This window comes from Quercus suber, unplaced genomic scaffold (assembly GCF_002906115.3).
Source record: "Quercus suber isolate HL8 unplaced genomic scaffold, Cork oak 2.0 scaffold_49, whole genome shotgun sequence".
Taxonomy (NCBI): Eukaryota; Viridiplantae; Streptophyta; class Magnoliopsida; order Fagales; family Fagaceae; genus Quercus; species Quercus suber.
The window spans coordinates 1641005-1665760 of record NW_027069514.1 but is presented as its reverse complement, the minus strand read 5'-3'; the positions used below and the strand labels follow the sequence as shown (position 1 = coordinate 1665760).

Below are 24756 nucleotides of genomic sequence, written 5' to 3'. Positions count from 1 at the left end.
CAACCATTGACCCGCCACCGGCTAAGCGTCTCCTAGGGGTGTCTATGGCAAAGAAGGCTTCCTTGTCGGGTTCAAAGCCGAAGGCTTGTTCATGGAAGAAGTTCAAGAAAAACCTAAAGGGCAAGAAGAATGTCCAAGTTAAGTCACAAGACTCTCAACCAGAGTGTGACATTGTTGTTGATTTTAAGCATGGCTCGGATGAATTAGATGGGTGTGAGTTTTCTAGGTCGGACAAGGAGTTTATGGATTCGAGTAGCGGTTCAAGCAGTTCATCATCGGGATCATCCTCTAATAATAAAGCTCTTGCTATGCATCGCCCTTGGAAATTGAAGAATCTTACTAAGGGTTTTGTTAGATGGAAGATCTAATTGCAATACTCCATAGAATGTTGAGGTTGGTGTTTTTAAATTTTTTTTTCTTTTGAAAAAAATTGTGGGACTGTTTTATTTGTGTAAATTTTTAAGTACTAGGTTAATCTTTTAAACTTTTGTTTTTCTTTTCACAAAACATGTGGCTAAATGTGCGTGTGTTTGCACAATAGGCAAAGTGTTAGTGTAGAAACCCTAACGCAGATCCCTTTAGGTTTGAGGTTGTGAATGCCTTTGTGCTTTTTTTTTTTTTTTTTGGTGAATGAACGCCTTTGTGTCTTGTTACAAATAGATCTTTCAACCCCATGTTATTTTAGATTATAAATTTGTTTTTGTTACTTTTGCTTTTGTTGGTTTGGAAAAGAATGTTTATTTTAGAATCAATCAATATGTGGGTAAACAATATTCTCACAACAAATTATAAGTTGTTAGTTGTTATTGATTCTAATATGATCTTATCACTGAAATTACTTTTCTACCTTATCAATAACAACTCATAACAACATACCACATAAAATTTGTTGTAAAAATGTTGTGAATATAGCATTTTTCTACATCTGTTTATGATTTTTTTAGATTTGAGGACTAGGATGAATATGCTAGATAGAAATTCTCCGAGCCTATTAAGGAAAAGTCAAGAAATTACTAAAAATTATGGAATTAATTCATCAAAGTGGTCAATCATGCATTGACATATGTATATTCTGTATTTGGAAATAAAATACCATAAATATTCCCTGTCATCACTTCTAAAATAAGTAGCCTTTCCTTTTCTACTTAATTAATTACATAACAGGTGTAATCTTTGAAAATCTGAATGAATGCAATATTTGTTAGATTTTTTTTCCCCTCGGAGAAACTTTTACACATAAGTATAGTCTGGGTTTGGAATTAAAGAACCATAAATATTCCCTATCATCAAACTTCTGCTAAAATAAGTTATATATCTTTCCTTTTCTTCTTAATACAAATACATCACCTGTAATCTTTGAAAATCTGAATGAATCCAATATTTGTTAGATTTTTTCCTCTCAGAGAGACTTTTAGGCAATGGTTTGAAAGAAAAAATCATGATAGAATTATTAGTAAATTACGAAAATGATTATAGATGGAATCGAAAACTCTATATTGATGCAAGCAAAGTGTGATAATAATTATCACGTGGCAAACTTGTCCTAATTATGAGGCAATAAAAATAAAGCTCTTCCTATGTGATATAGGTTGTGTACTCATCCTTATGATAGAAGATAGATATTACTTTTTGATATTACTTGTTAAAAAAAAAATTTACTTTTTGATAATATGAACTGTGATAGATAATACCCTTGATAATGTGAAAAGTTCAAAGTTCCAATAACATTATTTAGAATCTTTGAAATAAGGTACTTAGACTAAGGTGTAAGGAACACTTGCAAAGTTGTGGTCCTCAATCCCCTTCCTTTCTCTCTCTTTTTCTTTCTTTTTTTTAAACAATTTCTTATGGGAAAAAAATCAGCAAACATGGAGAAAGATTTTTAAAAAAATGCACAATTATTTTCAATCTAAATTTTTTATTATTTTTTTGGAGTGATATTAGAAATACTGCAAATTTTATTGCATGAGGCTTACAAAATGATGTATCATTGATCTAAAAAAAAAAATTAAACATTTATTTATTTGGATGTTGAAATTTACCAATTACATTCATTACATCATTACATCTGTACTAATTATATTCTAATGGTAGGAAACCTACCAATCACTATCCTAATTGGTCAATGCATATTGCACCTTGCCGACGATGGAATTGCATGCACACATCTGCATAGGTAGAATTGAGTGTACTTTTTACAACTTTTGATTTTTTGATTTTTTTGATTTTTTTTTTTTTTGGGGTTGGTAAAACGGCATTCATTCAAGAGAAACTAGGGAACATCAAAATTACTAAGGCAGAGTCCATTAGGAGAAATTATACAGTCCTTTGGTGGACTACGTCATTTGTCCACTATTTTACTAAAAGACTCTCACTCATTTAAAATTGTTGAATCAGTAATTAGTTTCTATTTTAAAAAAAAATTCTAACTCAGCAATTTTAAACATGTGTGAGTCTTTTAGTGGAATAGTGAATCACGTCACTTATCTACCATGTGAATCTTATAATTACTCATCCATTAGAGTATAGTCCAACATTATCAAAATTAAATACATCAATAACCCTTAATGGTAGGGCTTCAAAAGGCAAAAAGTCCAAGTGTATCAACACATTTGTTAGCTTCCTTGTAACAATGGGCAACTCTGACACGAAGAATTTGGGAATTTAGCAGCTTGCAATCAACCACAAAAGAAGTGACATGTGACATTAGAATTATTTACTAACTCAACAATAGATTTGGCATATAATTTTATTGCAAGATAAGACCGTCTCTAAAAATCCGGACTCATCTCCAATAACTCCTCTTTCTCAGGACTACCCAGGATTACCTTGAGAGCACTCCCATCAACAATTTTAAAAATTTTAGCACTTACCATCTTAAAACCCAATTTTATAACATATAACACACCACTTTACAATATAACCTGTATCAAAACTTCTATTTTTTTTTTTTTACCATTTCATTTAAATATTGGTTCTTTATTATTTTTCAATAATTTTTTTTATTTTTCCTCTCTCTCCTCTGTCTCTCTCTTTCTCACAGCACCACCGGCACCACACTACCAACCACCCACCAAAACCCACCACCCATACCACAACCACCACTAACAAAAAAAAGAAAAAAAAAATTACAGTAGAAAGAAACCTCCACATCCACCCACAACCACCACATCCACTCACCACCACCGACCACAGCAAAAAAAAAAAAAAAAAAAAAATACCTCCACCACCACCGCCACCAGCAGACCCATCATGCCGAACCAAAACCCACAGAACACGAACACCACCACTTCCCTCCCCGTTGTCATCTTCTTCCACAGCGCGGCTTGATGTCCTCCTTCACACCTGTAAATCAAATCAAAACCCACCCCAACCAAATCAAGACCCAAAATCCCAAAACCAAATCAAGACCCAAAATCAAATCAAAGATTTGATAGCATGTCGTTTTGTGTTGGCCTCGCTCGATCGGAGCCCAATCGAACCCAATCAAACCACGCAGAACAAAAAAAAAAAAAAAAAACCTCCTTCGTCACCACCGAACCACAGCCATTGAACCCACGATCCATGACCACAATCACCGGACCACAGCCATCGGCATCCCACAATCGCTGAAGCACAATCATCGGCGGAGCCCTCTCATCGGTGAACCACATCGACAAAGCACAGAGAGAGAAGAAAGAAGTGAGAGAGGAAAGAGAAAGATAGAGTAGAGAGAGAGCGTTGAGTGAATAAAGAAAAAACCAGCTTGGCTTGATGCTTTGGCCTAGGTTTTGTCGGAGAGGGAGGCAAAGACGTCGAGCAGAGGGAGAGATAGAGTAGAGAAATGGTGAGACAAGGAAGAAACAGAAATGAGAAAGACAAAAAAGAAAAGAAAGTGAGCCCCACTTGAATAAAAAAATAATATAAGATTTACAATTAGTGAACAGCGCGGTCTCAAATATGAGATTGCATTGTTTATCAATGCAAAAATTATAGCATTTAAAACAATTGATGGAACAAGCTTTTGGGTTAAATATGCTAAAAAAAAAAACATCTCTTAGCATATACAAGGATTAATGGGAATGCTCTGAGAAGACCCATCCAAATTGAGTTTGAGCCAGCGATCTGAGTTAAGATGCTAGGAACCTCACTTCTATTAGATATAGCACATTGACCATATTTGACAGCCTATGCGAGATTACATTATGCAGGTTGACATTGTGAGGAAGCACATGAAACAAGAACTTATTTCTGTGATGCCAAAGAGAAAAATAGTCCACCGTTGAATGCTAAACTCTTGTAAATTACTTGAATAAAAATCTGGAAACTTATTGCTGAATGTGACATTATCCTATCAATTTTTGGCCAAGATACAATCTCTCAAAGCCTGGATTATAGCCTCATTACCATCCAATCCAAGCTGATAGGGCAGTCCCCTGACCTGCCCATACCTCTTTTAGCGATGCATTTTCTAACCGCAATACTGTTATGAAAGCACAGCCCGACAAAAGTTTGAATTCATGGAAGATTTTTAACAGTTTTTATTCAAAACCCATTGAACAAAGATTCTTTAATTTCCCCCATATCCTTAGACAAATTGTAGGCACTCTTTGTATCAAAGTCACCATTCGCAAACACAGCCCAAATCAAGCATTTCACAGCATAAATTCTCAGTACATACTTTTTTTATTAGTATTATTGATTTACCATATCTACATTATAACATAAAAATATTAATTTAAATATACTTTTTATAATAATAAATTTCAAAATTAAATATTTATGGTACATATGTTACAAAAAGTATGTACAAGCAATTGATTCTTTTCGTCAGCTTTCACCGTTCATTATGTTAAGCTTAGTCATTGACTAATAATGTGTTTTTTTTTTTTTAGTTCCATACACAGTGGGACCATGTTGCCCTTTGCAAAGACTGAAAGTGAAAGATCTTTGATTGTCGCTGATTATGCTATCTATGTCGCAAGTATTGATGTGGATCAAAATGAACTTGAAGCACCCAAAAGTAGAGGATTAGAGCATATTCAACTTATATAATTTGTGTCTTTGGGGGATGGGGTGAAGAAAAGCCACTGGTTGTGAGTTGTGACTAGGACTTTGACAGGCATGGTTTTGAAACCGTGAACCCCTCTTCTCTGCGGTGCTTTTAGCTTTAACAACCTCTCTATGCAGGAAAAGCATGCACCCGTGCGAACCGCACGCTTCTTAAAGCCGTGAACGGTTCTCACGGTTCCTTTTTTTTCCGCAAATACCGGCCGAAATTAAAGCTTTGGCCGGCATGCACTTTTGGACTTTTTTTTTCAGAACTGGAACCAAAAGATTTGGGAGGGACAAAAAAAAAAAAAAAAAAACTGAGATGAAGAAGACAACAAATTAAGTAGGGGTTGTGCGAAGTTGAAGCAGCAAGCTAGTAACCCAGCACAGATCGCCGGTCACGGCTTTCATCTTCATCTTCGTCTTCTGCTTCTATATCTTCTTCTTTCTTCTTTCCGTCTCCACTGCTGTGGACTCTGGTTTCTCACCTTCTCTGTTTGTTTTGTTACTTGTGTATTCTTTTTTATATTTCCAAAATCCCCTTCGTGACTTTGCATTGGGAAGGAGGAAAACGTTTGATATTATGTTTCAGCATTTTTGCAGTTTTGTAAAAAAAAAAAAAAAAAAAAAAAAGATAGATAACAATCCCACACATTCACTCACACTTTTTAGAGAGAGAGGGAGAGAGAGAGAAAGAGAAAGAGAAAGAGAAGGGAAAGTTTTTTTATTTTTATTTATTTGTTAAAAAAAGAAAATGCTGTGAAAAATCTTTGCTTGATACTGTTTTTGAAGTGTTCTTTCATTGCTGGGTTTTTGAGGCAGTCTTCTACTGAGCATTCTGAGTGAGATCGGGTTTATGGTTGTTGTTATGTGAGATTTGGGAGGTGGGTTTTGTGTAGGAGGTTGTTTGTGATGGTGGGTGTGGAATACCATTTGGATCTGAGAGAGATTTACTGAGAGAGAAAGGGAGAGTAATGGAAGGGAACTTTGTTATGGCTTTTCTTTCACTCTTCCTGATCTTCCTGCTTTCTCCATTATGCTTGATTTCAGCTAACATGGAAGGTTTGGTTTGATATTCATATACTTACTCTTATTCTCTTAGTGTTTTTCTTTTGCTTTGATCTTTGTTTCTTAATTTCTGGATATGGGTTTTTTTTATAAAAAAAAAATTGGCAAACTAAGGAAAAAAAAAAAAAAAAGACTTTTTGTTTTTTGTGTTGGTAGTGGAAATGGGTATGTTTAAGTTAGTTGAATTACTTATTTGATAATTTTATTTCTTAATAGTTTCCTTGTCTTTTGTTGATTGGCTACTGTTACTGTGTTTGTATTCAAAGTAATAATTTTGAGTAGATGGGTACTCAGCACAGCTTTTTTATGGTTATGGTCAAGAGTTTGAAAGAATTTCTAAAGACGATTCTTTCTTTTCTGGATGCCCTTATGAGATGCTTCAGATATGGTTCAAGCTGGGCGCTTAGATTAGTGTACATTAAAATAATGAGTGGATGATTCGTGAAAATAACGGCAGTTTTAGAAAATTTGAATAGCTTTTAGTTTACCCTGCTCAAGATGGCCATAAAACCAAGCTATTTGATGCAAAAGTATCATTTTTTTACCACTTTTCCATTCTTTATGATCAACGAGGGATCCGCTAGTTTAACGGGGTCTGACATACATTTTCTTTAATTGCCTTTCAATATCCTCGAATCTGTTATTGAAGTGTCTTACTTTGAGCAACATTTAGCTTTCTTCTGATTTTTTTTAGAGATTTAGAGGTGTTCTGGTGATTGGAGATGAGTATACTTTCTCACTGTATCTTTTCAAGTTCATGATCATTTATTATCAGCACGTAATGGGTGTTCACTTACATCTTGAAACAGGTGATGCTTTGCACAGCCTAAGGACCAATTTACAGGATCCTAACAATGTCCTACAGAGTTGGGATCCTACCCTCGTTAACCCCTGCACATGGTTTCATGTCACCTGCAACAATGATAATAGTGTCATAAGAGTGTAAGCTGCCTGCCTCTTTTATGTCATTGAAGTACATGCATATGCTGTAACTTTCAGATTTTTTTTTTTTAATTTTTTTTTAATTTTAAATTTAGAAATATTTCGTATCACATTTTGCAATTGAAGCCTATTCTGATGCTTCTTTAAATGTGTTATCTCAGTGATCTTGGAAATGCAGATTTGTCTGGTGCACTTGTCCCACAGCTCGGCCTGCTCAAGAATTTACAGTATTTGTAAGTCATACTTATTAAAAAATCCTCATTGCTAAGAGTGGCAAGTCTATAATTCCTCCTATTTATAACTGGCCAACAAAGAGAGAGGGATTATGACTGACAAACCCTCATTGCTGAGTGTGTTTAGTCTATGATTCCATCTATTTATAATGACCAACAAAGAAAAAGGTCTTATAACTGACCTGACTCTCTGCCTTTGTGTATTTCATATAGGATGGAACTAAAGGAACTGCTATTTTATGTTCAGGAATTTTAGCTTTCAACAGATTATTTGAGCCTGACACATTTAATATTGGACCAACCTATCCTGCTTAACAGCTCCTATAGATAAAAATTATTAAACCATCAATAAATATATACACTCACACATATATGATTTCAAAACTAATAGAAAAGAATATTTTACTACTAGTTAAGCTGGCATGTCTAGAGGCCTTGATGAAAGCTAATCAATATATAGAAAGGATTTTGGTTTTGTGAAACTAATCTGTTGTCAAACATTCTAGCAGGATTCCATTTATCCTAGGTGGGTTTGGGTCAAGTTTTACCATTTCAAGATTGAAATACCATATGTAATGAATGAGATTGCTCCATGTAAAGAACTGCCAATGGGCATGTTGTGGTCTTGATAGCTTGATAGTTTTAAGTTTGCTTCCTACCAAAGCTCATTTGGTATAGTGCTGTTCTAAAATTGTTTTTGATAATTTGAGGTCATTTTTATTTTTTCCCCATTGAGTGGCTATTGTAGCACATGGGTTAGCCCAACCCCATCACTTAAAATATCCGGTCCTAGTTGAAGGCAATATCTGATTCTAAGTTCTAACTTATCCTTTATCATCTGCCCCTACATTTAATCTAGACGGCTGTTTAGTGAATCAGAATATTCAGTGTTAGAGAGATGCAAATTCCCAAAGAAAAATTGTTAGTTTCTCATATGAATTACTGTAATTACTTGTGAATGTTATCCCAAGCTACATTCCATAAGTATTGAACAGGCCAGAGGGACATGGTATAATACACATTATAGGTAAGCTATATAGGCTCTTCGGAAAACTTCAAATTTTGATTTGGACTAGATTCATAAAAATTTAACCATATAGAAGTCTTTTGAATTACAATTTGTTTCTGTAGACATTATATACCACTTTTAACATATCTGTGCACAATTCATTTATTTAATTTTTCTGACAGGGAGCTTTATAGTAATAACATAAGTGGAACAATTCCCAGTGACCTAGGGAATCTTACTAGCTTGGTGAGCTTGGATCTTTACTTGAACAAGTTTACTGGTCCCATCCCAGACACATTGGGCAAGCTGTCAAAACTGAGGTTCCTGTGAGTGTACTTTTCCTCAATTTTTTTTCCATGTTGTTTGTATACTTTCAATACCGTTTCTTATATTGTGTCATTTTGTGTATTTTTTCAATATCATTTCCTCTGGAGTTAAGAGTTAGAGATAAGTAGAGATCTCTTCGAAAGAAATGTCCAAGTCAATTCGCTGAATATACAAGGGTTAAGGCCTAACAAAAGGTCCAAGAACTGCAATGAGCACCTTGAGAACTAAGATTTAATGTAATGTGTATGTATGTCATACAATACATTTAAATATATCGAAAGAAATAGAAATAGTAACATATGTTATTACTTGAAAAATCTACATAGCAAGACAGTAAAACTTTCAATTCTTCATGTTTAAGATTAAAATTGGGGTTTTGATGAATTGCATCTTTCTATAGAGTATTCTTGGGGCAGTAAAGTGTGAACAAAGTTTGCAGAACTTAAGGACCTTTTGCAATTTTTGAATTAAAAGACAAGTGTTTCTATATTTCCAAAATCCCTGGACTCTTGGGCTTAGCAACCCAGTGGAGACTACAAGTTCGATTTCTTTTGTGTTCTATGTTGGAGAAATATGTGTGTGAAATCAAATAGGATATTTGGGCTTCTGGATACCTCGTCCTGTCAATTAATAATAAGCCCTGTTCAGTTTGATTCTAATTTGAGTAGCATCCCTTGATTCTTTTTGGATCTTAACATTATATTTTCTTGTAATGTTTGTGTAAGGATAGTCGGCTCAACAACAACAGCCTGTCAGGACCAATTCCTATGTCATTGACAAATATCTCAACATTGCAAGTGCTGTGAGTGTGCAAGATTTTCTAATATTCAATCTATCTCTCATGAGGGTGCGTGTGTTGGGGCATTTTATGATTGCAAAAATATTAAGTTGTCACATTGCATTCCCCAAATGCAGGGATCTATCAAATAACCATCTCACTGGTGTAGTTCCAGACAATGGCTCCTTTTCATTATTCACTCCCATAAGGTTCCTCGTTAATCATGTGAACTGTAATCTTCTCCAGTGAATTTGATTTTGAAGACTATGCTGATAGCTATTTTCCTATCTGCAGTTTTGCTAACAACCAGGGTCTATGTGGCCCAGTTACTGGGCACCCCTGCCCAGGATCTCCTCCATTTTCTCCTCCTCCTCCTTTTGTACCACCGCCTCCAATTTCTACACCAGGTGATCTTATTATTGCTACTTGCAATTTTAGTGCTACTTTTTCTCTCTTCATGTCCGAAATCTGATTGGCTTGGCTGTTACATTTGTTTTCCATTGATCTATCATTGTCAATTTCCATTTGAATTTTGTTTTAGTCTTTAATTGAATTCTCATTTTTATATAGCAGCCACACATTTTATTTTGTACTTCCCTTGCTTTTCGTTAAATCTTTATTTAACTCCAGCTGTGTAAGAGCATATCATAACCAGCAGAGATGTTCATTTTGGTCCTCCAATTTGCTGGTCAATTGCATTGCATCTTGCATGGGCAGATATCTCTTGTTTTTCTCCATTCCTATTGATTTTATAGTACCTTATTACCTTAAATCCTTTTGGTTTTTTTTAACAAAAAGTACTTTAGTTCCAAAATTGAGATGAACTTCCTCTCCAAATGAGTTTTGAAGTAACCCATTCTCTAAGGCTAGAAATCTATTATGTGGATCACGTCTATTTTTTATGTGGGCTTTTGATCATGTTTATGTTTTAGGTTGTTGCAATGTACATCAGGAGATATGATGTAAACCTAATGTTCTAATTTTTCATTTCAATCTCATTTCAGGAGGGAATAGTGCCACTGGGGCGATTGCTGGAGGAGTTGCTGCAGGTGCTGCTTTGCTGTTTGCTGCCCCTGCAATTGCATTTGCATGGTGGCGTCGAAGGAAACCTCAAGAATTTTTCTTTGATGTACCTGGTTAGTCATTTTACTAAATGTTTGTTCTTTTGAACTTGGTTGATGGATTGATTGTCACTTCTTCACATCTATCTACAGCTGAAGAGGATCCAGAAGTCCATCTGGGGCAGCTTAAAAGGTTTTCACTACGAGAATTACAAGTTGCAACTGATAGTTTTAGCAACAAAAACATTCTGGGTAGAGGTGGATTTGGGAAGGTTTACAAAGGACGCCTGGCAGATGGTTCGCTGGTAGCTGTAAAAAGACTGAAAGAAGAACGTACACCTGGTGGTGAGCTGCAGTTTCAAACAGAAGTAGAGATGATCAGCATGGCTGTTCATCGAAACCTCCTCCGGTTGCGTGGGTTCTGTATGACTCCAACTGAGCGGTTACTTGTTTATCCCTACATGGCTAATGGAAGTGTTGCATCATGTTTAAGAGGTATAGCTTGTTCGCATTTTCTACATTTTTATGATATTTTTACTGCTTCCATATAGACTTTCATTTGTCTCGTTGATTGGGAATATTTTGCTTGTTATTGACTTCCAACTTCTTACCCTTGCTTACTATTTTTTTTCTTCTTTATAATGTCTTATGTGCATATATTTTCTCAATAAAATGTAGGTGTTAAATTACTGTTTGTCCCAAAAGTTTAAGCTATTATTAGAAAATTGTGAATTTAATCATTTAACTATAGTTCTAACAGTAAGAAAATAATGTAATGAATTATAATTGTCAATCAATTCACATCTTAGCATTTGGAATGATCGTTGTAATTTTCAATTAATCTACTCATGATTTTTTGCTCTGCATTCCTGTAGAACGCCCACCGTCTCAACTACCACTTGATTGGCCAACACGAAAGCGGATCGCATTGGGATCTGCAAGGGGTCTTTCTTATCTGCATGATCACTGTGACCCAAAGATTATTCATCGTGATGTGAAAGCAGCAAACATTTTGTTGGACGAAGAGTTTGAGGCTGTTGTTGGGGACTTTGGGTTGGCTAAACTTATGGACTATAAGGATACCCATGTTACAACTGCAGTACGGGGCACAATTGGGCATATAGCTCCAGAGTACCTCTCTACCGGGAAGTCGTCTGAGAAGACAGATGTTTTTGGCTATGGGATCATGCTTCTGGAGTTAATCACTGGACAGAGGGCTTTTGATCTTGCTCGGCTAGCAAATGATGATGATGTCATGTTGCTTGATTGGGTATGTTTATCTACTAACTGATGTTTCTTGGTTCAATTCACTTCCCTCTGCCATTTTATTTCATTAGCTTACTCCTAACCATGCAATTTGTCCAAGTTCATCTTGATTTTGCATTTCCTTTTTCTTTGGACCATAGGTTTCAAATTTATGTACTGGGTGTTAGGCAAAGGTTATTGTTACTTAATGGTCAACTCACAGTAGATATATGAACCATATGCCTTTCAGTGATTCTTTAGCCTCCAATGAGCTTCTCAGTTGGTATTTCACGGTGTCCCCACCAGACCTCTTCTAAAAGAGATTGGTCCTATCTGAAGTTTCTTCAAAGTTGCCAGTTCAAGCCTGCTTTTAGTGTCTAGACTTTGTTTGGTTTTTTGGTTCTGTGACTTTCTTGCCAAATTTTTGTTCTCGACCAGAGGAAAAGAAAACATAACCAAGCATGTTAGTCTGGTGAAAAGAATTGCAATAAAGAGAAGAAATTTGATGAACTATTTTTTTTTTCTGGTCTTTTTTTCTTGAGCTAAAAAGTGCTCTGGTTGTGAACATTTCAAATATCTGATACGACCTAGTGATTTCTCAGGTGAAAGGACTTCTTAAGGAGAAGAAATTAGAAATGCTAGTTGATCCCGATCTCCAGAACAATTATGTGGAAGCTGAGGTAGAGCAGCTAATCCAGGTTGCACTGCTTTGTACACAAGGCTCCCCAATGGATCGGCCGAAGATGTCAGAAGTGGTGAGAATGCTTGAAGGTGATGGCTTGGCAGAGAGATGGGATGAGTGGCAAAAGGTGGAAGTTCTCCGGCAGGAAGTGGAACTTGCTCCTCATCCTAACTCTGATTGGATTGTTGACTCCACAGAAAATCTACATGCAGTCGAGTTATCTGGTCCAAGGTGACCCTGGCACAGTAGAAGTAAAGAAAAAAATTACGACTTACCTTTTTTTTAATTATAAAATTTTCTTCCTTTTTTTTTTTTTTTTGGCCCTCCTTTTCTTAATGACCATATTCTGATTATGTATCCTGTAAGTCAACTCTTGTATTCATTACATTTGTGCATATGAGTCAGCTTTGTCGAGGTGCAATTTGTATCATTTGCTGTAGTTTGATGAAGCCTTGATGTTTTTTGCCTAGATGAAGCTGTGGCAATTCAATCTTTTGTGCACCCAGTTTAATTGTTTTTTCTGATGTGATTATGATATGGGAAAGGAAGCGTACCAAAAAATCCTCATAGTGGAACTTCCCCATTGGCCACTGAAAACATTTATGCATTATGCCCCACAATTGGAGACGTAGTGATTATTCCAATTGACTAACAAACAGACTGAATCATCTCAGATGGGGAATATTTAGACTTAATTGTTTCAAAAAATAAATATGCAATATCTCAATATATCTGTGCTTCATCTACGTCCAAAGTTGGGGATTCTATTTCTGTGGTATGAAATATTTCTTTAGCCTTGGGAGACCAACTTTTTGGTACAAAGCTTTAGTGCTATGGCATCAGCACTTTAAACCCACACCATTCCTATTCTCCTAGGCCCCTCACCATGATTAATTACTATGGTGGATTTTGATTTTTGAGTTGCCTTAAAGCCTCTACTATTTTTCGGTTTGGTGGAAGCGGCTATTTTTGGGTTTGGTGGAAGCTGGTTGACTAATTGATTAATTTTTTTTTTTTTTTTTTGGTTAGTCAATAATAGATATAATTTTTTTTCCCTTTTTTTGATAACCTAATAGATATAAAAGTTGCAATGCATGTCAATGTTCATTACATCTCGTAGTTAAATCGCCTAGTAGCTAAACCATATTCCTTCCTGCCCGAATTAACTTTACATAAATTGACAAAATCAAAGCATCTAGGACTAACGATCAAAAACAAAGAAAAAAAAAAGCATCTTGGACTAGATATAAAAATGTAATTATTCAGTGTTCCGGGAGAAAACAAATGCATGCTCTCCTTTCACATAATAGTAGATCTTACTAATTAAATTCATAATAAAATCCACTATTCATGTCAGAGCACGCATTTATTGTGCTCCCGAAGCATTGTATAATTACTAGATATAAAAAGATGTTAATAATGTGATTAATCAAAAGGATGTTATATATGGGTCAAATTTGTATTTATTCAGCCAAAAAAAAAAAAAAAAGAGCCTGTATATGATTTAGAGCCTTTGATTTTTTGGCATCCCCCAAACAAGTGAAATAAACAATAATTCTAGAGTTTTACAATATATTTCATAATTATTGACATGCCAACTTGTAATGGTAGATAATAAAGTAATGTTAGTGGTGAGCTTAAATGAGAACTAACAAAAATTTGTCAGCTCAAATATTATGATAAGTGTTCTGAAAATTATTGTGCCGATAATATTACTCATGAAATAAAACCCACCTCCCAATTGGCACTTACATCGCATGCAAAAATCTACTACTAATTAAGAATAACCACAATTATATTTTAGCTTTTACCTTATAAATAACAAGCTTTATACATTCAGAGTATTCCATACAAGCATCACAAATTCGAATTGAGTCTTCATATATATGTTGTAAGTTTAGACACATGAGTATTCATATAAATATAATTGACACAAAATTAGAGTTTAATTGGAATGACACTAGACATGAAATTGGAGTGCATTTAAAATCTAAATACACCTGGCATCAACTTATAGTGCAATTAGAATGATTCACATTGCTTCTATAAATTGTTGATCACATGTCACATTATCTCTTTACATTCTTCTTACTTGTAAAATATTGAGATGATCAAAGATCAATTATTATTTCATCTTTAAATGTCTAAAATTTTTGTATTTTAAAAAAATTATACAAAAAATTGTGAGTTTACTAATCAAATAATAAATAACTTCTTTACTATTTAGTGTTCTTGTTGAAGATGAACATAGATCTAAATTCATAATTTTGTTTTTTCTTTTTTATTTTGTTAAAATTGATAAGTTATTTTGTTTTTTTTTTTTAATTGGATGTTGATGTGGCATTATTATTATTATTATTATATTAGCCACGTCAGCATTTAGTGTGCCAACACAGCAATCCATTTGCCACATAGGATATTTCCGTTAGTGAGATAATGGTAGGAACCAAAATGAAACACAATTTTTATTTAGGGACTAAAAGCAGTAAAATAAAAAAGTACGGACCAAAATGAGAATAGGGTCAAAATGTAGGGACCAAAAAGATATTTACAATATATATACATATATATATATATATAGAGAGAGAGAGAGAGAGAGAGAAATTAATATTAAATAGAATAGAAAGATAACTGTTAAGTAGTATGCAGGTGTATGTAAATATAAGTTGGCTAAAATAGAAAGTGTGAAGTTTTTATATCAATTTAGGTAGGCTAAATTGCGTTGATGCTCAACTATTTCATAGATTATAACGAGGAACATCTAAATATATAATTCACTTCAAAATTAGGACCATAAGACAAATCAACTAAGAAATGTACTTAAACTTCGCTATAGATTAGTCTTATATCGGTAGGAGGGAAAATGAGATTTGAACTCTAAATGTCTCTGTTGGAAAGACTAAGAGGTGTTAATCAGTTGAGTTACAAGACTCTTAGTAGATATGAATCTTACTATCAACAATAAAAGATCACAATAACTTCACAACATTCTTAAAATAGCCTAGCTATTCACATACAAGTGATGGTCATTAAAAATTAATTAAATTGCAAATTTTAGTGGGCCCATATGTTAGATGATAGACTAATTTTAAAATATTGTGAATTTTTGTTGTGTCTATAACTCTATATTGATAAGATATCTAGACAATCTACTCTATTATTTGAAAGATTAACCCAAAAAAAAAAATTTTTTTTTTTTTTTTTTTGCCTTCTAAGAAATCAAGTTGCTTGACTTCACAAGACTGCCAAAAGCATTCGCATCAACTAGTGCAAATTTTTGTTTATTTTTACTTTTTAGTATTAGAACCTACATTTTCTATTTTACACACTTACTAAACTCCCCACATCAAATTATCTATTTACACTACATTTCATTAAGAACCTTACTTAATATCTTTTTATTAGAAGTGAATTTTGAAAATTTTACCATTAGATTACATTTTCTTCTTATATCCTTCATGCTTGCAAAATTTCAAGAAAATTAAAGATCAATAGCTATACCATCTTTAAATTGTTTTAATTGTTAGTTTTTGTAAAAGATTATGTATAAAATATAATATAAGCTTATAGATCATATACTAAATAATATCCGATTGACACAATTTTAAATATGTATTAAGAATGTAAAAAACATGCAATTTAACGGTTAGATTTTCAAAATATATAGTAATATTTATTTTCTTAATTTTTTTAATTATTCTTTTTCTTCACACAACCACCACTATTCACTCTTTTCTTTCATCCTCGAGATATTTAAAAATAAAAATAAAAAAACTAAATGCAATGAATACTATTAATGTAAATTTACACAGTTATTAAAGCAACTATGCATTTTCACACAATTTTGTATAACCCAATATGGGTGAATTTTAGATTTGATTGGTTAAAATGTGGTCATTTTTCTATTATATAAGCACTTATGCCAGTGCTCTAAGCATGGATTTCTGACTTAGTAGAGCTTAGTATAGAAAGGAATCACCAAAAAAGAATTCTTACAACATGAATTCATCATTCTCTATAGCATACTATGTCAGCAACTTCCCTGACTAACCCATTTGAGTAAACTGCTAGACATTAATAACCAGATATCACTATGATAATAGCAATAAATGTTTGTTGACAACAACAAACAAAAGAAATACATGCTTATTCATCAAAAGGCAATACATAGTTGTACACTCAACGATCCTTTTGGCTTGCCAGCATACTGTAGCATCAACTATCAAGAATGGTTTTTCAACAGCAAAGGCAGTTCCATATTCTTGATCCTACGGTTCCTACCACAGTTCATATAAACACAAAGGGAGCCCTTTAATGTAGATTACACTCCTATAAACATCTAATAACTGCACTCTTTACAAACAAATGAAAAGTAAAACCACAATTAAAAGTTCTACAATACCTCATATACCGTAACATCCACTCACCAGTATGACCATGAAACAAAGATGAACAAAGGCCTTACAGGTATATAATTCAACTTAGAGCTCATGGGTGGATCGGGAGTTATCTATGGAAGAATGAGCAGCTGATCCAAGATTTGGATTCTGTGATGAGGTAAACAAGTTTGGATATGAGAAGTATGGATCATCATCCATTGAAGTCAATCGCTGGGGCTGGTGCTGACCATGCTCATTTTCAAAACCATTATCATTTGGGAGAGAGGAATCAAACTCAACTTTGAGCGTGTCAAGAGAAGGAAGACTTGATGCCTCTGATCTCAGGGAGTCTTCATGACCCTGATGGGCATCCAGAGAATTTAAACCAACATCAGAATTGCCAAATGAGTTACGGTGATCAAAATGAGACCTTTCTTCGTTGGCTGACTGGTGAGGAATATCATTATAAAACATGTTCTCGCAGCTATTTTCAGGGACTGTGTCACTATTTTTATTGGTAAGCTCGCTAATTCTGATCTGTGCCAGACTCGCTGCTGAGCGAGCTGCAGCTGCTGCACGTTCAGCACTCTCCGCAGCAGCCTGAGCAGCAGCCAAGACATCCTGCAAATCCACGTTGGCCTCACTTTTTGCTCTTGAGAGTGGTGTTGGTGATTTACTTTGTGTCACAGAAAATGATGCAGAAGATAGTGATGGAGCAGAGATGAATGGCACAAATTGTCTATCTTCCATACCACCAACTGGAACACTAGGTTGTTCATCTTTGTTAGCCACTGATCTTTCTTGCATCACTTCCTCAGTTTCCAAATGTTGTCCATGTGATGGATTTTCAATTCCTCCAATACTTTTTGATGATTCGTGATCTATATTGGGGTGTGAAGTAGTTTGTAAAGATGGGAACACGGCTGGTGCTGATGCAACATTTGCACTTGGCTGTAATGATACCGTAGGAACTTCAGGAAAATCTAATGGATCAAAGCTGGAATCAGAATCTGGCTGTTCTTCGTGCAGTTGTTCAGGAGCAGAGTACAATGTTTCATCGTGTTTTTCATCAGGAAGGGGCTTTTTAGACCCACTTACAAACTGTGTTGGGCCATTCTGACACCCAAAAGAAAGAGAGAGAGAGAGAGTAAAGAAGACATGCAAAGTAGGAACAGAAATTAATAAGGATTTAGACAGAGTAATAGACAGAGAAGTAATTCAGTTACCAATAAATCTTCATGTGGTTTTAAAAATTCAGTTTCAGAGGCAGCAGGATCCCAATCCAACTCATGCTCTTCAGCTATTTCTTTCAGAAGCTTTAGTTTCTTTTCAGGTGAAGGTGCACGAACGGATAGCAGTTCTATTAACTGCAGTGTAATTCAGAGGAAGATATCATACAAAGTTGAAGAGTAAATATTAGTCATCTTCACAGTTAAGTCACTATCATAAAAATTCATCAGACCTGACGATTAACACCACAATCTGGCATGAGCTCTGTTGCAGCTGCCACAAATTCCTTCCCATATTTGGATGCAAATAGCATTTGAACCTGCAGCAACTCTGGTAGATCAGCACATCTTGGTGCTGCAAAGCACACACTGGATATTGCTTCCTTCAAATCTAGAGGACATTCCCTGGAATAAAATTGATGGTTTAGACTTTCAATCGTTGAATATTGGGTGAGTCTTGACTGTGAGTAACCAGAAAGTTCCTAAGAGTAATAGAATTTTCTGTTTTAAGGGTTACAAGAAATTAAATGCTGAATCTAACAAAACAAGTAGCATGCCTAAACACACATAATAACATTAATGGCACTAACAGGAACAGGTAGTGGGAATATTGGAAAGCATAAACAAATTGACAGTGAAATACTGTGAAGCTCCAAGAGATACGAAGTAATCTAACCAACGACCTCTTGTGCAGAGGTTGTAATAAATTCAAACACTGACTTAAACAATGAAGTGGCTGATATAATGGCATTATGCCATATGAAGCGAATAGGGGGATACACAGATAAATCAACGGTATGAACTAGAGTAAAGCTCCAGTAAATCCAAAGATAACTCATTGGGCTCATCACAAGCTTCTTCAAAAACCGTGCCAAGCTTCCCACAACCAATGGCATTGGTGACCTAAATGAATTTGAAACCCAGAAGGTCAAAAGTCACAACCACCAAACTACATCAAGTTAGGTAGTGAGCAACTTACTCAACCCCATAATTACCTTCCAGGCCAACTAGGCCACTACCAAGCAGGAATTTGTGAATGACTAAGCTCGGCTTCTTGAATGTAGGCTATAGCACACTACTATAGATGTCTATAATGCACATATTGACATAAATAAATCTGTCTGGCAAAAACTGAACCAATGTAATTTTTTACCCCCTGGAGAGGTCCATTCTAAGATTTAAGCTGAAATAATAATTAAAAAATTTATACATGTAGCTGCATGGGGGTGTGATAATTAACTTGTTTCCTTATACATGTATGCATGTTTATACAGAAACTACTTTTAGTGTTAGACTACACTCTCTGTGTCTGTGCATCTGTCTAAAGATGGGAGCTCTGATGTTCAAGGATAGCCACTTGAACTTGGAAGTATGAAAATCCTGATTAATGACATCTGTAGAAATTTATGCTAAAATGTACTCCCCATGTGGCAGCTCTTTTTTTTCAAAAAAAGATGAGTTTTTTTTTTTGGGGGTGCTATTCAGATGTTGAAAAAATAAAACAAACACAAATGTCTTAATGGAAGGAGAAGTCTACTTGCTCACTTAAGGGATAGGATGCAGACTGCAGTTCTTCTATGTCTGATGTGGATCATTTGGCAAGAACAGAATATTGCATCTTTAATAGTGTTGAACACAGACTGAACAATATGAAATCTTTGTTTTTATGATGCTTGTATTCTTTTTTTCTTTTCTTTTTTGATAAGTCGATCCTCGTATGCTTTAATGACTATTTTAGGCAGTATTCAATGCTCTTCATTTTTTGTATTAAATATATATATATATATATATTGCTCTCTTTAATATTAGATTGTAAGACAATGATGTACAATCCAAATGCACCATTTCAGCTTTTTCAATAGATTTATTACATATGAAAAACAAAACAAAAACAACCAAGTTTTATTCAAAAACTTTGGAATCAGCTATAGATCCTCAAAAGACTAATGAGGGTTGACCACATTCATTCTTTTCTACCGTCCTATCATGTAGAAAATCATACTCTCTATCACCATACTAATTGAGATTTGATTTTTTGCTAAATACTACTTTAATTAATATTATTTTAGGTTTGATAAGAGACCATTAGCAATGTTTTTTTTTTTTCAATTATTATTGGCAAGTTAAACACACACATGATGCATCTTAAACTCGCAACTGCACCCCCAACCTAGGACTTATAAGGGTGTCAATTGAGTTAGAGCTCATTGGCTTTCTAAAATTTAATGATTTAAATTAAAATTATACATAAATGTATCAAGAACCTTACATTGCTATTGTTTTTACTTTTATCTCACAAACATCCAGGCTATAACTTTCAAACCACTTTAGCTGAAAACTCATGTTTTTCACGACAACCCTCAATTTGATTCTAACAACACCTTGAATCAAAAGCCTGAAACTTATGTTCTTCGGCTTATCCATCCTCGTATTCCTCGGGGGGATAGGAGGGATACGCTTCGTTGGCAGCTCAAAGGGGATGGGAAGTTTGATACCCGATCTTATTACCAAGAAATTCAGGGCAATCCAAATCTTTTGTTTCCTTGGAAGGGTGTGTGGAAACCAAAGATTCCTAAGCGAGTAGCCTTCTTCTTGTGGATAGCTGCGCACAATCGGATTCTCACTTTGGATAATCTCATGCTTAGGGATCGTCCTTTGGTAAATCGGTGTTGTATGTGTTGTGGTGATGGGGAGTCGGTAGACCATCTTCTGATTCATTGCCCTATTACACATACCTTATGGTCCTTCATGCTTCAGGCTTTTGGTATACATTGGGTTATGCCAAGATCGACGGCAAGTTTGTTATCTTGCTGGCATCAATGGCTTGGGAAGCACAATTCAAATATTTGAAATTTGATTCCAGGGTGCTTAATGTGGACTGTTTGGTTGGAACGAAATCGTCGCTCCTTTGAGAACATGGAGAAGACGTTGGATGAGTTAAAGGTTTTATGCCAGCGTAGTCTTTTTGAGTGGGCTCGTTGTTGGGGCTTTACTGATTCTTTGTCTCTTTCAGAGTTTATGTTTTCCCTTAATTTAGCTTCCTGATTTCCTTATCTTTTGTTTTGCTGTTTGGTTCTTCTATCTTGTTGTTCATCATCATGAACTACTTGTACTTTTATTTTTTCTCTTTTATAATATTTCTCTGATTACCTATCAAAAAAAAAAAAGAATGTAATCAAAGAAGAGTCATATTCTAGGTGTGCTTTGTAAGCTAGATATAGAAAAGGCTTGTGATCATGTGAATTGGGACTCGTTATTTTATCTGCTGTATAGGATGGGATTTGGGGAGAGATAGAGGAGTTGGATGAAGTTCTGTGTATCCACTGCTCGTTTTTCTGTTCTAGTTGATGGCTCTCTAGATAGCTTTTTAAGTAGCTCCCGTGGTTTGAGACAAGGAAACTCCTTGCCACCTCTATTATTTCTATTGGTCATGGAAGTGTTGAGTAGAATATTGAAAAAGAAAGAGGAAGGAGGTTTCATCCATGGCTTTCACGTGGGGCTTAATAATTCCGAGTGGGTGAATATTTCACATCTTTTTTTTGCAGATGATACCATTCTTTTCTATGATGCTTTTAGAGAGCATTTATGATATATTCGGCCGGTTTTAATCTGTTTTGAAGCTCTTATTGGCTTTAAAGTTAATGTGGGGAAAAGTGAATTAGTGCCTGTGGGGGAGATGAGTAATTTGGATGCATTAGCTAATGTTCTCTATTGCAAAATTGGTAGTATGCCAATGACATATTTGGGAATGCCTTTAGGTGCAAACTATAAGGCAACCTCAATTTGGGATCCCATTTTGGAGAAGATGGAATGGAAATTGTCGAGCTGGAAAAGGCTTTATTTGTCTAAGGGAGGTAGACTTACATTATTAAAATCCACTCTCTCAAGCCTTTCCACATACTAATTATCCTTATTCACCCTTCCCAAGTCTGTGGCTGAGATATTGGAGAGGCTTCAGAGGAATTTCTCATGGGGAGCTTTGGGGGAGTTTGAATATTCCTTGGTGCTTGAGGTAAGGTAAGTTCACCTATCAAATCAGGGGGTTTGGGGATTAGGAGGCATGTGCATTTTAACCAGGCTTTGCTTGTAAGTGGTTGTGACATTTTGGGCATGAAGTTTCTCATTTGTGGTGACAAGCGATTGTCTCTAAATATGGAGAGGATAGGTGGGTTGATGTAAGAAAATTGTTAGAGGCACTCATGGGTGTAGCTTATGGAGGAGTGTATGGGTAGGTTGGAATAGTTTCTCTTCGCATGTGGCTTTCATTGCTGGAGAGGGTAACCATATATAGTTTTGGCATGACCGTTGGGCTGGGGATCTCCCTCTAAAATTGCAGTTCCCAGATCTATTTGAGTGTTTAGTGGAGAAGGATGTTTTTATTTCTGATGTATTGGAGACTCAACCAAATGGACAGGTAAGGAGTTGGAACTTGGAACTTGAGATTTCATAGGACCTTTCATGATTGGGAGATGGATGTTGTTTGCTCTTTCTTTGAGTTCATTTATTCTTAGGTTCTTGAGGGAGGGGATGGATAAGAAGAGACGGTGTCTTAAGGGGAATGTAAAATTTGATTCCAGTCTTTTTATAAAGAGATTCGGGGAGCTACTATTGTCATCTTTACCTTGGAAAGGTATTTGGTCTGTGAAGGTTCCCAAGAGGGTGTTGTTCTTTTTGTGGACAATAGCATTGGGAAAGATTCTTACTTTGGATAACCTTACAAGGAGGGTTTGCCATTGGTAAATTGGTGCTATGTGTGCCGAAGTAATAGGGAAACAGTGGATCATCTTTTAATCGAATGCGATGTTGCTTATGCTTTGTGGGGGAGATGTTTGGGATTCAGTGGGTCTTGTAGGGGAATGTTGCTTCTTTACTATTTAGTTGGAGAAATTGGTTTGGCAAACAAAGTTCAAATATTTGGAACATGGTGCCAGCTTGTTCAATGTGGCTAGTTTTGAAGGAGCAGAATAGTCGTACCTTTGAAAATATGGAGAGATCCTTGGATCAATTGAAAGCTTTGTTTGCTTGTACTCATTTTGATTAGTCCTGGATTTGGGTTTCACACATTGTTCTTCAATTTTAGAGTTTCAAGATTCTCGTATATTTTAATTTCTATACTTTTTGTCACTTTGTTTCATTATCGTGAACATAAAGTTTTTTTATTATTATTATTAATAATACTACATTACTTGCTTATAAAAATACATAAAAATGAATGTAATCGAAATCAGCTTTATAGAGTTGCACATCACTATTTATTTAATTCAACAAAGTATAAATCAGAACAAGAACCCAACATTACAAATGAAAATAGTAAGTAAACACAAAGCAAAAAAACATAGTAGAATACAGTAATTACTTACCTTTGAGATTCAATAATGGGAAGGCGGACGGCAATAAGCTCAGAAAAGAGCTCAAGGATCTCCTGAGCAGCCATCATATTCTCTTCTCTAATAATATGCTCTACCTGGAAAAGGAATTGGAAATCAAACCTCAACAAATAATAGAACAACAAAAAACAATGCCTTAGTCCCAAATATTTTGGGGTCGGCAATGGACTATAGCCTCAACAGAATTAGTCAAGGTCGGTCACAGGTACTCTTTTCCTCCATTCTATTCTAATTGACATGTCCTTTTTAACTACTTATCCTAAAGTTATTTTTGGTCCATCCTTCCCACACCCAAAACCATGCCCTCCTTATGTGTCAACTAGCGATTGGATTTTAGAACTTTCAAGTGAGTCCACCGCAGGTACCTGAGCACTAATCACAAGTTGGCACATATGCAGTAGTTGGAATTGGGTGTATTCCTAGCATTATTCCAGCTCGAATAAACTCACTCTTATGCTCTGTTTGTTTCGCCAATAATGTTTTCTAAAAAAAGAGTTATTTTTCAACCTTAAATGAGTTAAAAAGCAGTCTCCGCAGTCTCCTAACTTCCATTATTTAGCTTGCTATAAGATAAAGTTGTTTTCCAAAAAAAATTTGTAGAAAACAATCCATATTTTTTCTGTTGTCCAAAATAGTTTTCTTTTAACTCATTTTGTCTGATGCTACCAAACACTAGGAACATGGAAAATTTATCTTTACACAAGATTTTCCATTCAAACAAACATAGCGAGCATTAATGGCTCAACAAATAATAATAATAATAAATATATTAAAAAAAAAAAAGAAAAAAAAAAGAGAGATACCCGAATGCGAGCAGTGGCTTCTTGACCGGTTTCAAGAAGCTTGGCAATGTCACGGCGCATCTGTCTTATCTGAATCTCTCTCCTGTTCCTCAGCAACTTTATCCTCGGAATCGTCAATTTCAGAAGTGTTTTACTGTTTATTCATCATTCAATTTTCGAAAATATATATAAATAATTTACGAAATCAATCAGAAAAGAAAAATACATCATAATAATAATAACAATTAAAAGATAGAGAGAGAGCGAGAAAGACAGACCATTTGGCAGCTTTGAAGCCCTTGCTAAAAAAGGAATCGAGCATCGACATGATCAAATCCAATTCTTCTTCTTTTAGATCACAATCAGACTCTCTGAAGAAGAGAGGGACAAATTTTATTTGAAGAGTGAGAGAGAGAGAGAGAGAGAGAATTGTTTATCAATATCTATGATTCTATATATATATGAATGAGTTTTGGGGGGTTTTACCGACCATACATACGCGTATTAGATATTAAAAATCATCTTTTAAGTGTTTGCTTATGAGAGAAGGTAAAGGATCTAAATTTCCAATTTCTAATAGATAAAAAGGGGGTCTTAGCTCTA

At 35.0% G+C, this 24756-nt stretch overlaps 2 protein-coding genes across 2 annotated transcripts; one reads left to right on the top strand and one right to left on the bottom strand.

The window, feature by feature from the left end:
* Window positions 1-5639: 5639 nt before the first annotated feature.
* On the top strand, window positions 5640-12881 carry LOC112032000 (somatic embryogenesis receptor kinase 2). The gene is made up of 11 exons (XM_024064706.2): window positions 5640-6093; window positions 6909-7041; window positions 7203-7274; window positions 8466-8609; window positions 9341-9412; window positions 9526-9597; window positions 9683-9795; window positions 10393-10524; window positions 10603-10944; window positions 11325-11719; window positions 12297-12881. The coding sequence occupies exons 1-11, from the start codon at window positions 6006-6008 to the stop codon at window positions 12609-12611; spliced, it is 1878 nt and encodes a 625-aa protein (XP_023920474.1). The 5' UTR covers window positions 5640-6005; the 3' UTR covers window positions 12612-12881.
* Window positions 12882-16450: 3569 nt separating this feature from the next.
* On the bottom strand, window positions 16451-24756 carry LOC112031986 (uncharacterized). The gene is made up of 6 exons (XM_065771807.1): window positions 24432-24756; window positions 24175-24307; window positions 23345-23448; window positions 18218-18389; window positions 17982-18122; window positions 16451-17871 (listed from the first exon to the last, which is right to left on the bottom strand). The coding sequence occupies exons 1-6, from the start codon at window positions 24479-24481 to the stop codon at window positions 16858-16860; spliced, it is 1614 nt and encodes a 537-aa protein (XP_065627879.1). The 5' UTR covers window positions 24482-24756; the 3' UTR covers window positions 16451-16857.

Excerpts from the sequence above, each read along its gene's own strand:
- LOC112031986 (XM_065771807.1), bottom strand. The coding sequence starts at position 24,481 with ATGTCGATGCTCGATTCCTTTTTTAGCAAGGGCTTCAAAGCTGCCAAA. Across the intron at positions 23,449-24,174 it reads AAGCCACTGCTCGCATTCGG|GTAGAGCATATTATTAGAGA; the intron begins GTATCTCTCTTT and ends TTCCTTTTCCAG. Across the intron at positions 18,390-23,344 it reads CCCATTATTGAATCTCAAAG|GGAATGTCCTCTAGATTTGA; the intron begins GTAAGTAATTAC and ends ATTTTATTCCAG.
- LOC112032000 (XM_024064706.2), top strand. The coding sequence starts at position 6,006 with ATGGAAGGGAACTTTGTTATGGCTTTTCTTTCACTCTTCCTGATCTTC. Across the intron at positions 9,413-9,525 it reads ATCTCAACATTGCAAGTGCT|GGATCTATCAAATAACCATC; the intron begins GTGAGTGTGCAA and ends CCCCAAATGCAG. Across the intron at positions 10,525-10,602 it reads ATTTTTCTTTGATGTACCTG|CTGAAGAGGATCCAGAAGTC; the intron begins GTTAGTCATTTT and ends ATCTATCTACAG.